Here is an 11,235-nt window from a genome sequence, read left to right as displayed (position 1 = left end):
ACACGTGTTAGTCGCATTAGCCGACTTACTTAGCGACATACGTCGTATTGTTGGTATCAACCCGCGTTAGAAAGCTCTTTACAGCGCATGCCATGTATCCCTCCTCAAGTGACAATTCTGGGCTGAGCAGCCCCGGGCAAGCCAACAGGCCCGAGTTCGAGTTGGCTGTACTCGCTCGATGGCGAAACTGGGTCAGTTCGTCGTCCTATTCGCCATGGAATCTTCACTACATAACCCCGCCTCGCCCCAATGACCTCCCAAACGATATGGACGAGAGCCCCAACGGTTGGGCGGACGCATTTGAAGATTTGTTACGGGCTAGCTCACACAGTACGGGAGGTCCGAATCTTCCTCTCGCTGACCACCATGAACGGCTCCGTGCCGCAAGGAAGGACCGTGTGGACCATCGGAACGTCGACCGTCGCTGGCTGTGGCTAGCTGGCCTCCGCGCCGAGGGGCTCCTCGGAGCTGCATATCCTGCTGGAAGTAAGGTTGGGAGGCATCTGTTCCAGCCGCTAACTACACAGTCCACGGGATGGTCAAACTTGTCTCATAATCCTGATCCTCGGCTTCCATGGGTGCGAGTTTTAACTGGTTTCCACCATTCTCACTTCCAATTTTCTTTCCCGTGGCACTCAGTGAACCCAATCCTACCAGAAATCGCAACTGGGCTTCATAGTGACTTGGAATGGCCTGCTATAGAGGGCAGGTCCCACGCCGTCTTGAGGGACATGGCTTCTGAGGCATTCGGTGCGCATTCCTCGCTGCCGCAGACAGAGGAGGATGTCTTTTTGCGGTTCATGAAAGATAGCGAGGACGTCCTTGACGTTCTCCCCAAAGCTGTCGGGTTCGTCAGTGACAGAGACGACTCGGGCCCTACGGGGCATGGGATGGAAGATCCAAGCCGCAAGCAACGCACTCCTGGGAAGCACGTCTCAACTGAAAAGTTCCAAAACTCGGACGGGACTACGACTGTTGTGACGCGTGAAGAGAAGGTGGATGGCAAGGGAAATACGCGCAGTGTCAAAACTGTCACCAAGACTCTAGACCAAGAAGGCAACGAGATTAGTAGGTCGACTGAGTCCAGCTATAGTCGGACCTGGGGTGGGAAATGGTCGTGGTCGACGGACGACAGCGACGCAGAGACACACGACGATGGGGCCAACAAGAAAAGAGGGTCTGATGATGAGCCCAAGAAAAATTTCAGTTCATGGCTCTGGAAGTAACTACTCTAAAAGAAAAGAAAAAGAAAAACAAAGAATGCTATATGTATCTATGTAGGATAGTTCAATGTAACACCAAGTATAAGTTTGCGGAAATGCTGTACGGATAGGCAGCTTCTTGACACCTCCCGCCCACGCCGTGCGATGGGGCCTACCCTGCACCAGAAGTGGAGACATGACCTGGGTCTATCGCAAAAAGTTGCGCTGTAATAAGCTACTTGGAAAGGAACATCATCTGTCAATCGACCAGCGAAACGCAAGCCAACTCAAACCCCATAAAACTACATACGCCACCACAATGGACGCCTCCGACGTTGAAAAGCTACAGCCCAAGGACAAGGCCGAGCTCCTCCAGTTCGTCAACAACGAGCAACAGAGGACCAAAGTCCAGAGCCGTATGTCTACAAGATTCTTTCCCTTTTGACAGACACTACATGTATGTGCCAAATCTCCGAGCGACGTGAAAGCTAACTCGTAATGTTCTCACGCAAAAAAGAAACACACAACCTCACCGAAGTTTGCTGGAAAAAGTGCGTGACTTCTATCAAGGGCAACGGCCTGGAGAAGAGCGAGGAGCAGTGCCTGGCCAGCTGCGTCGACCGGTTCTTGGACGTGAACCTGGCGACGATGCAGCATCTCAGCACCCTCCGAAGGTAGAGAGAGAATGGATGCGGATTTCATGGGCGCTGAGAAGGGGGCGCGGAGCTCCTATAAAATGGGTGATGAGACCTCATTTCCTCACCGTCTTGATCGAGCTCACGACAATAGCAACGGCTGCACAAGTTTGCCGGAAATCCAATGTACGATACGCATACGGCGGTACTGGTTATCATAGACATTGCAAATAATACGTAACCCTCCCTCGAGGGCACGAAGAAAACCTGAATATAAGACCAAGAGTAGGACATTGAATGGGGAAGGCATATTCACAACGACAACATTTCATTCAAGACGCTTGCAGGGAAATCATCAGAACTGCCTTCAAGAGGTGTTTGCTTTCCGGGAAAAGGTAGAAAGTCCAAATTGCTTTTTTTGCCCGCATGAAGTCATGACCCAGAAGCCTATATGACGCCGTTTTGAAATGCATGGTATTTCCATTCCCTTAACCCCTCGTTAAAACAAGACAACCAGCCCAGAGCCACAGAAAAATATACTTAGACAAGAGCCAGCTTGGTAGCAGCAATGTCCAGAGCATCGACGTCAGGGGTCAGGCGGACGTAAGCCTTCTTCTGGCCGTCGGGGCTGTATTACAAGACAAGTCAGTATCGATCTGTGAAACATCCATAGTGAGTCTTTCCGGGTCGTCGTTTTCCTTACCGGATGAGGGTGTTGATCTTGAGTACGTCCAGATCGTAAAGCTTCTTCAGGGCCTGCTTGATCTGGGCCTTGTTGGCCTTGATGTCGACGATGAAGACCAGGGTGTTGTTCTCCTCAATCTTCTTCATGGCGCTCTCGGTGTTGAGCGGGTGGACGATTATCTTGTGCTCGTCGAGGCGCGGCAGGTGAGGGACCGACTTGCGGGGGTACTTGGGGGCCCTCGACAGCTGCAGGGTCTTGGGACGGTGGAAGCTGGTGGTGTAGCGGGCCTTGACCCTCTTGTGGGCGTGCACCTGTTGTCGGGAAGAAAGTCTTGAAGTCAGAAAAGCGCCCGGTCGATCGAAAACCCGGAATCAACAAAATCGATCACTTACACCCTTGAGGGCAGCCTTAGAAGCAGCCTGGGCCTGCTTGGAGCCCTTGGGCGCCTTGGAGGCACCGCCTACATACAGTGAAGAGTACGCATCAGCAATCGCCCTTAATCATAAGAACTCGCAAAATCTGCTGCTGCTTTGTTTCTTGATGCATCCTTCATCGCGACCGAATCGGACAGTTTGGAAGACATATCGAAATCGGCATTGCGCCCGAGACAGCGAGTCGATTGAGGGAGAATGGGGTAACAGCGTTTGGCTATCTGTTTTCTCCAATGGTGAATTTTTCAAGTACCTTTCTTTGCGTCCTTAGGGGCCATTGTTGATATTGTCGGCTGCGTCTCTGGGGGTTAGTCGGCGGCGGTTGTGTCGTTTGGTGGATGAAGCAGAAAATAAGGCGATTGACCGATTCTGGAGGAAAGTTTTTGTGAATTACTGCTTAGGGTTTGTGGGGTGACGGGGGGCCCGATTCCTGTGCACGGGCCAACTAGTGAAAAAAAAGGTGCAGGGTATGGCACTTTGGAGGCGAGGTACGTACCTATTTCGCCTTTTTTTGAGTCTTGGCAAGAATATTGGAGTACATGCAGTGAGTGAGTGCGAAGTCTGTAAATCTGTTTAAGAGGTTGTGGCCTGCAGCATAGTCCGAATCGATACAACGCAAGCTCATAGTCACTGGTGGCTAGGCCACGGGGGAGGAGAGCCTAATCGCTCACTACCATCTAGAAGCTGCCAAACCAAACAACGTCGATGCCACAAAAATGGGCGTCAAAGGCAAGCACGTTGGCAAAAGCCTCGCCGCCAGCAGGCCTCCAAATTTCCATCAGAAACCCAAGTCGATCAAGCGGAAAGCTACAAAGGCCTTGATCAACAACCTTCATCTTTTGGAAAAGCGACTGTTGCAGGCTACCCGTAAGGGGGATGAGGCAGCCAAGGCCTCTATCCAAAAACAGATTTCAGATATGGGCGGTCTCGAGAGGTATCAGCAGGCAAGCCTTCAAGGCCAACGCAAGGACCGGGGAGGTGACAGCTCCAGGGTATTGATGGACTGGATACGGGAATATCCGCCACCTGAGGCCGACAGCAAGCATGTGCGTCTTCATCTCCTCGAGGTCGGCGCGCTCAGCACAGAAAATGCTTGTTCAAGGAGCAACCGTTTCGACATCGAAAGGATCGACCTCAACAGTCAAGCGGAAGGTATTAAGCAGCAAGATTTCATGAAGCGACCTTTGCCTAAGGATGATTCAGAGCGTTTCGACATCATCAGTCTTTCGCTGGTACTCAATTTTGTTCCCGATCCGAGGCTACGTGGTGACATGGTCCTTCGAACATTGGAATTCCTTCGACTATCAAACAACTCATCAGTATCCTTCACGCCAAGTCTATTTCTAGTTTTACCGGCACCATGCGTTACCAACTCTCGTTATATGGATGAAACGGTATTGGAGCGGATAATGGCGTCGCTGGGCTTTAAGCTGATCCACTCCAAGCCAACGCAACGACTTGTGTACTACCTTTGGAAGCGAGAATCAAAGTTGCCCCTAAAGCGGGAGGCTTTTGCAAAGAAAGAGGTCCGGTCAGGCTCAACACGCAACAACTTTGCCATAGTCCTCGCCGCTCAGGGATGATACACAGACCAAAATCCTTTCATCATATATGAACGACTACTGGGCCAAATGACAACAGAAGTATTGGTATAGTCTTCTTGGGACGGACTTTCCAAGGTTCTGCTTCTCGAACTATAGTAGGAATGCACTTAATCGGCGAAGGTGTCTCCAGTTACATTCTCCGCCGTGCTACGTTTTCTCGGCCATGATGTGTGCCCAGATGCCGCCATGACTGCCAACGGAAACTACAGTTTACCGATACTCAAACCAGGACATAATTTGCGCACACGGTCTCTCACTCCTTCGGACTGAATTTGACAGTCGATTGTGATGCAGGCAAGTTCTGCGCTCACCACGATGACGGTTTGGCATGTCTCAGCCCACGGTCGCGATTTTAGCTGTATTAATCTCTATTCAAAGGGTCCCCTTTGTTGTATGGGTGCCACTACGCAGACGCACAGACATAAGGGTATTCTAGACCTTCGGGGTAGGATATTATGAGCCTTGGGTTACGACGACATAGGGGGAAACTACATCTACTGAGCTTATACCAAGCTCGGCCAAATAATGTGTTTTGGTTTATGCTCAGAGGGCTTCACCAAGTTCATCACGTCATAGGATGTCCAAGGCGTAAGCGAATGGTCCAGACCGCCGATGGTTTTGTTTTACACAACAGCATGACCGATTGCCCTGGGAGTCATTCACAGATATCAAGAGGGTCAGCCCCTTTTGGCTCAGTCACAGTTGACCGGAGAACAATTCGAATCCTTCGTGTTCACTAGGGCTGTCTTTAATTGCAGTCATTTGAATGAAGACCGTCCGTGGGTTTCTACGTCCACGTAGTCGGGCCTGTTCTTTGTACGAAAACAGTTTAGGGGATTGCAGGGCAACAGCTTTCAAAGCCGCCCTCGTTTACAGATACACTTGTGACGCACTCTTTTGCGAATTGCAACCCCTCTTAATTAAGAGTCAGCTGGAAGGTTTCTTTGCATTGGGCGAGGCTGCATACAAGCCGTCTTTGTTTCGGCTATAGACTTGAGTCCAGGCCGCCACGTCTGGACTCTAGTTCTAGTCTAGCTGGCCATAGCTCGCTTCCGGTTGCGCGTGGTGACCATGAAAAAAAAAAAAAAAAAAAAAAAAAAAAAAAAAAAAAGGAAAAAATCAGGCTGCTTGTTACTAACACCCGGCTACCTAGCGGCTTTGGAGGAATAATCTATGCATCAGGACCAAAATTCTTCAACGTGCGTGACCCCTGAAGCCATTGGCTTTAGGCAATCAACCAGGCACAAGCAAGCGTGGAACTTTGTTCGACCTAGCCAGCGCACTAGCCCAGTACGCCGCGCCATCACACAGCCTAATGCACTTGCAACTATTCACAACTCTTCGAAGCTGCGGATCACCTTGTGCCTATCCTCCACACCATCGGGCAGCTCGGGATTGCCAGGCCTCTGCACAACAAAGCTCTGAAACCCCGCACCGAGGGCCGCATCGACCTCCTTGACGTTGTCGCTCAAGAACAACCACTCATTCTTGGGATACTGTGGGTGCATGCTGGCGATCTTCTCGTAGCTCGCAATCTCAGTTTTGGGACCGGCATTGACAGTGTCAAAGAAATCGGCGATTGCAGAAGTGAGATCAGCGGGTTCCGAGTTGGTGTGGCCAAAAAGCAGCTTCTGGGCGGGGACGGATCCCGAACTGTATATCATGATGGCTATCCCGGCAGCTTGCCAGGCGGCGAACTTTGGGGCGACGTCTGCAAACAGCGGCGCACGGATTTCGCCAGAATCATAACCGTTCTTCCAGAGGTAGCCTTGTAGACTCTTGAGGTATGGGGCCTTGACGTCGCGGCTCACCAGATCACGCACGTGAGCAGCTAGTGCCTCCTTGGAGGATGCATACTCGGCCGGGAAAGCGTCCCTATACTGAGCAAAGGCCGGATCGTCCCACTGGGAGTCTAGCGTATGGGGCAGCGCTTCTAGGGCATATGGAAACTATGATAAGGGTTGTTTGTCAGCGAGGCCGGGATAGTGATATGCCCCGTTGCAAGGAGCGCGGGATATCGTTGCCGAGGGACAAATGGTTGCTAGTTTATGCGGCAATCATAATAGAGCATAGCCAAACACGACGAAACGTGGCACAGTAACATGGTAACCACCTATGACGGGAACGATTGTATATTCTCCATCGGCAAGGAGCAACCATTACCTCCCCCCGCCTCGATGTTGTCTGTTGTTGCTCCTGCTTGGTAAAGCCAGGAAACTGTCCCTGAGGATAGCATATGGGAATGCCTTACAAGAACGTCCTTGACGAACGAGATGGGACAGACTGTGCCCTCTGAGAGAAAAAAACCAAGCATGTATTAGCCAGACTGCATCCCGGACGATTATGCGCCACTGCCCAACACTGTATGCATAGCTGATTGTGCCACATGCCATTGGCGTCTTGGATTCAACGCAGGTTCAACGAGTTGCATATCTGATGAGCAAAACGACATGGATGCAACTGATAAACGAACAAAAAGAAAGCCAAAGATCTCCGTAGAGGCAGCCCAAGAAGAAATTGCTGGGCTCGTGGGATGTGGAGCAACGAAGCAATTTGACGGCTTGCAGTTCGCATAAGCAGCCTTACCAATGTCAAGAAGAAACACTTTGACCGCAGACGCCATGATGATCGACGAGCATACGCCAATCTTTCATGCACGGTTCCTTGAGTCCGGACAGACGTCGTTTGGAGATGGGAGGGTTCTCCTGCAAGACTTGAGACGTGATTTGCGCGGCCCGGCGAAGAAAAATATAAAAAAATAGAGATATAAACAAAATATGCCAAATCGGCGGTGAAGTAGATCAGGGTATTTTTGGTTGCTTCCTCTCGGGCTAACCCGGGAATTGCTTTCGAGAACAAGGAGGTGAACGGTGGGGGGTTGCGTCGGAACAAAACAAAAGGGGGAAATGGAAAAAAATCTTTATTTTTTTTTATTGGCGAGGCGCCTTGTAGAATGGAAAAAAAAAATTCCCAAGACGTCAAATATTTTGTTCAATTACTTGGTAGCGACAAGCACGCTGTTCACGATAGGATCTGGAAAATCGAAAAAATCAAAGAGCGGTCAGACCGGATGCGGAAATGCGGGGCATGCAATCCGATGGAGCGGAGTGCGGGCGCTAGTCTCGATTCTGAGTGACGGCGCCCCACTGCCAACTTCCGGAAGTTCAGAATGGGTGCTTTGGTTGCAGCTCGGAAGGCCTCCGGGCAAATGTCGGTCGGGGCCAAAGGGGATTTTGGTTGCTGCCTTCCTCCTTTGACGGACAAAGTACGTGATGCCAACACGACACAGACAACTCAATATTCGGACCGGAGAAATCCTATTAAGATTCCCACACACACACCACAGACAGAGAAGGTCAGACAGAGAAGGTGAAGAGTTTTCACTAGGTAGAGCTCCCACACCGACTTAGACTAGATCCTGCATGATCCCGAACTCTGACAAGCTTTTAGTCTCCTGGTCGACCCAGCCTGCAAGCGGACGATGACGGACAAGCCTTGATTCGCAAAAAAAAAAAAAAAAAAAAGATATCTGAGGAGATCTACAGTACGAGCCCGTACTATTTTAGAGACAAACACTTGGCGGTGGTCTTGAACAGAGACCAGAGAGACAGACTACTGTAACTCTAATCTGCACTGTAGTGGCTGGCAAAAACGGTCGCATAACTACCCCCATCCAAGGCACCCCGACCTGCTCCCGTACGGCTAACCAGCCGCGCGCTCCAGGAGACCCATGTAACACCAATTATCTGGAGATGTGCTAGGGAAGCGCCAGTTTCTGTAGAGTTCTATTCTAATTCAGGAACGTACGTTTCGGTTTGTCCTGAAAGCACTGCGGAACGAAGCGCGTTTGTGTAATGTGTGTAGTAGGCAGGTATGTGTCGCCGAACTATAGACACAATAAAAAAAAAACTCATATAACCACCCGGCCCAGCGGATCCCTCCCCAAGCCATAAATGCAGGCAGGGCAGTTTTGGCGTTGGAGAAATACAGACTCGTGGTACCAAACCGACATGGCCCGCCCGTCCCATCTGATTTCACCCCGTACATGGCACGATATGCACGAAGCATACTTGCCGTTTTCCCCGATTGATTTTCCTCGGGGTGGCGAGTGGTCAACCGCTTGCGCGAGTGTGCGCGCTTCCCGTCCCAATCATTGAATGATTCTGTTTTGTCTGATTTACAGTTGTTCGATTCCTAAAGTCTCGTACAAAAAGACCCAACACGGCAAATATGCAAACGCTAACCGAACCAACCGGAAATAGTCGTCTGGAGTTTTTTGTTTTTTGTTTCTTTTTTTCCCTTTGGCGCTATTACTCTACGCCTAAAACAGTCGACAGCCTTTTGGAATTGTCCCAGGCCCCGACACCATCAGAACCTTTTTCGGGGCGAGCCACGGCATGCCATCCATATCAAATCACAAACCCAGTTAGTGGGTGGTATAATGATGCAGGATCCCATGTAAAACCCATGAACATGCAGCACTGCAGCAGCCTTTTTCCAGCGCCAGCTGCAGCTACCGGGATGCCGATACCCACACCACCACATCCACAACACCACCAAGCCAATTTATCCTATCAATCCATCGCCCTATCATCTGTCTATGCCCAGCCTCCCTTTCCCAATGCAAAGTATGGACGGATGGATGTTTCGTGTGGTATTCAAGTTTGGTAGGCGGGCCAGATCGTCCAGCCAACGCACCTACGGCATTGACAGAGGAGAAAAGGTGAATAGTCCCTTGTTGACCGCCACATTGTTCCAAGTTGAACGTTGAAGTTTGATATTTTTGGTATTTTGGTATTTATGGAGCAAGCAACCACTTCGAGAGACAATCCTCAAGTACTTTACCTACTAGACCTAGGATACGCAGCGATACTCCAAAGGTGATGAAAGATAACGCTGCTACTGTATGTATAGTGTAGACTAGATTGGCACCAGTATACTACGAAGTACTACACGCCGCTGAGAATGTGCTCCGCTTCCTTTTTTCGGGTCCATGAGGTTAAGTCATAAGCGGCAGCTAGTGCTAGCATATGTGAATCGCCCCGAACTCCTCCCTGTAAAGAAGGCGAAAGAAGGTCAAAGACTTATTTATACCTACGACGTGTGACCGTTGGGTTTTTTTTTTTTTTTTTTGAATCTGAAAAACGGCGCGGCGTGAACTGATAATCGGATATTTGCCCCCCTACAGAAGACGTTGAGGACAGATTGTACCTTCTGGAAGAGATAACCTAAATATGTCGTAATCTCTGGAGGAGTCTAATTGCGAGTCCCTAATGGATCAGGGAGTGGGCTTGTGGGAAATGACATTCAGAGTCACCAGACATAGACTTGCAGCCACCATGGTAGGCTTTTGGCCCGATGATTGATTACGTAGGTAGGATGATGGACGAAAGCTTGACTCGCCTCTCGATAACATGATTGATTGACTGATCGAATGGAGCACGGGCCGGCAAGGGGGTGTGGGTGTGGGTTTGGTTAGGATTATTGCATCTCCAAACGAAGAGAGACAAAGACACTCGTGATGAATAGCGGATGCTGGCGTCGCAATTTGGGGGCTCCGCGTTTGCGTGATCTGCCTGCCCGCCCTGCCCGCTTTGAGCAACGGAGGGAAAGGCAGCAGCGGCTTGGCTTGCTGGGTCATTCACACGAAAGAAGGCGAGGTAAAAGAAAAGCAAATTGTCGGCGTGTGTCATGTCAAGGTCCTCCCCGGGCTAAGTTTGGAGTTTGATGTTGTTTTTTTACTTGATAGCTCGCGTCAAAAGAGGGATCAAATCGGAATCTGCGCAGGAATGCGAATCCATTCACTATGGAGAAAAATGCAACCCTCCGTAACAGCTCGCAGCAAATTCAAGCCAAGATTGGAAGATAAAACCCCCACAAGCGAATGGCATTTACGCACTCCACGCCAAGTGTGGGGTGGATTTGACCCAAGCGGAAAAAGAGTTCAAGGGCGTGATGTTTTTTGACTGATGAGATTGAGTCTCTCCTCCGGCTTTTGGAGGTGGAGTTGTCTTAACAAGTGACTCCTGCGTCCCCGTTTCATGGCCGCGAATGCCGTCTTTGCATCATACCGAAATCCCATCTTTTTTTTCGGCTGTTGATTGTTCTCCATTTTCCTGGGTTGACTACAACTCAATAATTTGCTCAATTATTTCGTCTTTTAATAAATTGTCAATTGTAAAGTCCAAGCGCCCCGCTGTTTCCGCTGTCACAGTTGGAGTGGTTCGTTTTGCTTTGAACATGTCGTGGCGAACTTTGACAAGCCAAAAGGCCCGAGTCCAGATGGACACTTAATTATTCCAAGGGTCCTCCTGTACTCCCTAGATGGATAGATAGGACTGTGCATCGCAGTATGTTGTCACACTTTGGTGAATTACCCTGTGAGAACTTGGAAAAAAAGGGCCAGCGACAGAGTTCTCTGGCGACAAGCAACTGGCAGAATGCTGTTGGGCGGCAACGGCTACTATGCGCCATGCAGGTTCAAAAGGAGTGCATACGGGCGGCCAATGACTGGTTAAGAAGCCCATCAAGTGAAACAGAAGCTGGAAGGTAATTAAGCTTCCAACACTGTTGAGCGTAGCACGACCAATTGCGCGAGGGCTGTTGTGATTGCAACGTGAATGGTGTGTGTGGGTAGTTATCAGTTATTGGTTATCGAAGTGGACAGTGCGGGCGGAC

General features: G+C 50.1%; 6 protein-coding genes across 6 annotated transcripts; 4 read left to right on the top strand and 2 right to left on the bottom strand.

Moving 5' to 3' along the window:
- Window positions 1–92: 92 nt before the first annotated feature.
- Window positions 93–1,226, top strand: MGG_11337 (uncharacterized protein; the record flags this gene model as incomplete). Its single annotated transcript, XM_003713767.1, has 2 exons — window positions 93–486; window positions 703–1,226. 2 exons carry the CDS (start codon window positions 93–95, stop codon window positions 1,224–1,226), a joined length of 918 nt encoding a protein of 305 aa, XP_003713815.1.
- A 105-nt stretch (window positions 1,227–1,331) lies between these two features.
- Window positions 1,332–2,213, top strand: MGG_11338 (mitochondrial import inner membrane translocase subunit TIM8). Its single transcript, XM_003713766.1, has 2 exons — window positions 1,332–1,618; window positions 1,720–2,213. The coding sequence occupies exons 1-2, from the start codon at window positions 1,399–1,401 to the stop codon at window positions 1,878–1,880; spliced, it is 381 nt and encodes a 126-aa protein (XP_003713814.1). The 5' UTR covers window positions 1,332–1,398; the 3' UTR covers window positions 1,881–2,213.
- On the bottom strand, window positions 2,091–3,391 carry MGG_10185 (60S ribosomal protein L23a). Its single transcript, XM_003713765.1, has 4 exons — window positions 3,207–3,391; window positions 2,915–2,982; window positions 2,541–2,833; window positions 2,091–2,465 (listed from the first exon to the last, which is right to left on the bottom strand). The coding sequence occupies exons 1-4, from the start codon at window positions 3,229–3,231 to the stop codon at window positions 2,378–2,380; spliced, it is 474 nt and encodes a 157-aa protein (XP_003713813.1). The 5' UTR covers window positions 3,232–3,391; the 3' UTR covers window positions 2,091–2,377.
- Window positions 3,392–3,478: 87 nt separating this feature from the next.
- On the top strand, window positions 3,479–7,690 carry MGG_10184 (uncharacterized protein). Its single transcript, XM_003713763.1, has one exon. The coding sequence runs from the start codon at window positions 3,670–3,672 to the stop codon at window positions 4,534–4,536; it is 867 nt and encodes a 288-aa protein (XP_003713811.1). The 5' UTR covers window positions 3,479–3,669; the 3' UTR covers window positions 4,537–7,690.
- Window positions 5,632–7,549, bottom strand: MGG_10183 (enolase-phosphatase E1). The gene is made up of 3 exons (XM_003713764.1): window positions 7,144–7,549; window positions 6,809–6,849; window positions 5,632–6,506 (listed from the first exon to the last, which is right to left on the bottom strand). Exons 1-3 carry the CDS (start codon window positions 7,178–7,180, stop codon window positions 5,889–5,891), a joined length of 696 nt encoding a protein of 231 aa, XP_003713812.1. The 5' UTR covers window positions 7,181–7,549; the 3' UTR covers window positions 5,632–5,888.
- Window positions 7,691–7,726: 36 nt separating the features above from the next.
- MGG_15588 (uncharacterized protein) lies at window positions 7,727–8,318 on the top strand (the record flags this gene model as incomplete). Its single annotated transcript, XM_003713762.1, has 3 exons — window positions 7,727–7,822; window positions 8,083–8,101; window positions 8,197–8,318. 3 exons carry the CDS (start codon window positions 7,727–7,729, stop codon window positions 8,316–8,318), a joined length of 237 nt encoding a protein of 78 aa, XP_003713810.1.
- Window positions 8,319–11,235: the final 2,917 nt, after the last annotated feature.

Source organism: Pyricularia oryzae, chromosome 2, assembly GCF_000002495.2.
Source record: "Pyricularia oryzae 70-15 chromosome 2, whole genome shotgun sequence".
Lineage (NCBI taxonomy): Eukaryota > Fungi > Ascomycota > Sordariomycetes > Magnaporthales > Pyriculariaceae > Pyricularia > Pyricularia oryzae.
Note: the sequence above shows the minus strand (reverse complement) of the source record. Positions and strands in the feature narration are given on the sequence as shown.

Excerpts from the sequence above, each read along its gene's own strand:
- MGG_11338 (XM_003713766.1), top strand. The coding sequence starts at position 1,399 with ATGACCTGGGTCTATCGCAAAAAGTTGCGCTGTAATAAGCTACTTGGA. Across the intron at positions 1,619-1,719 it reads GAGGACCAAAGTCCAGAGCC|AAACACACAACCTCACCGAA; the intron begins GTATGTCTACAA and ends CACGCAAAAAAG.
- MGG_10184 (XM_003713763.1), top strand. The coding sequence starts at position 3,670 with ATGGGCGTCAAAGGCAAGCACGTTGGCAAAAGCCTCGCCGCCAGCAGG.
- MGG_10185 (XM_003713765.1), bottom strand. The coding sequence starts at position 3,231 with ATGGCCCCTAAGGACGCAAAGAAAG. Across the intron at positions 2,983-3,206 it reads CCCTAAGGACGCAAAGAAAG|GCGGTGCCTCCAAGGCGCCC; the intron begins GTACTTGAAAAA and ends CACTGTATGTAG. Across the intron at positions 2,834-2,914 it reads CTAAGGCTGCCCTCAAGGGT|GTGCACGCCCACAAGAGGGT; the intron begins GTAAGTGATCGA and ends TCCCGACAACAG.
- MGG_10183 (XM_003713764.1), bottom strand. The coding sequence starts at position 7,180 with ATGGCGTCTGCGGTCAAAGTGTTTCTTCTTGACATTG. Across the intron at positions 6,850-7,143 it reads AGTGTTTCTTCTTGACATTG|AGGGCACAGTCTGTCCCATC; the intron begins GTAAGGCTGCTT and ends TTTTTCTCTCAG. Across the intron at positions 6,507-6,808 it reads CGTTCGTCAAGGACGTTCTT|TTTCCATATGCCCTAGAAGC; the intron begins GTAAGGCATTCC and ends CCCTTATCATAG.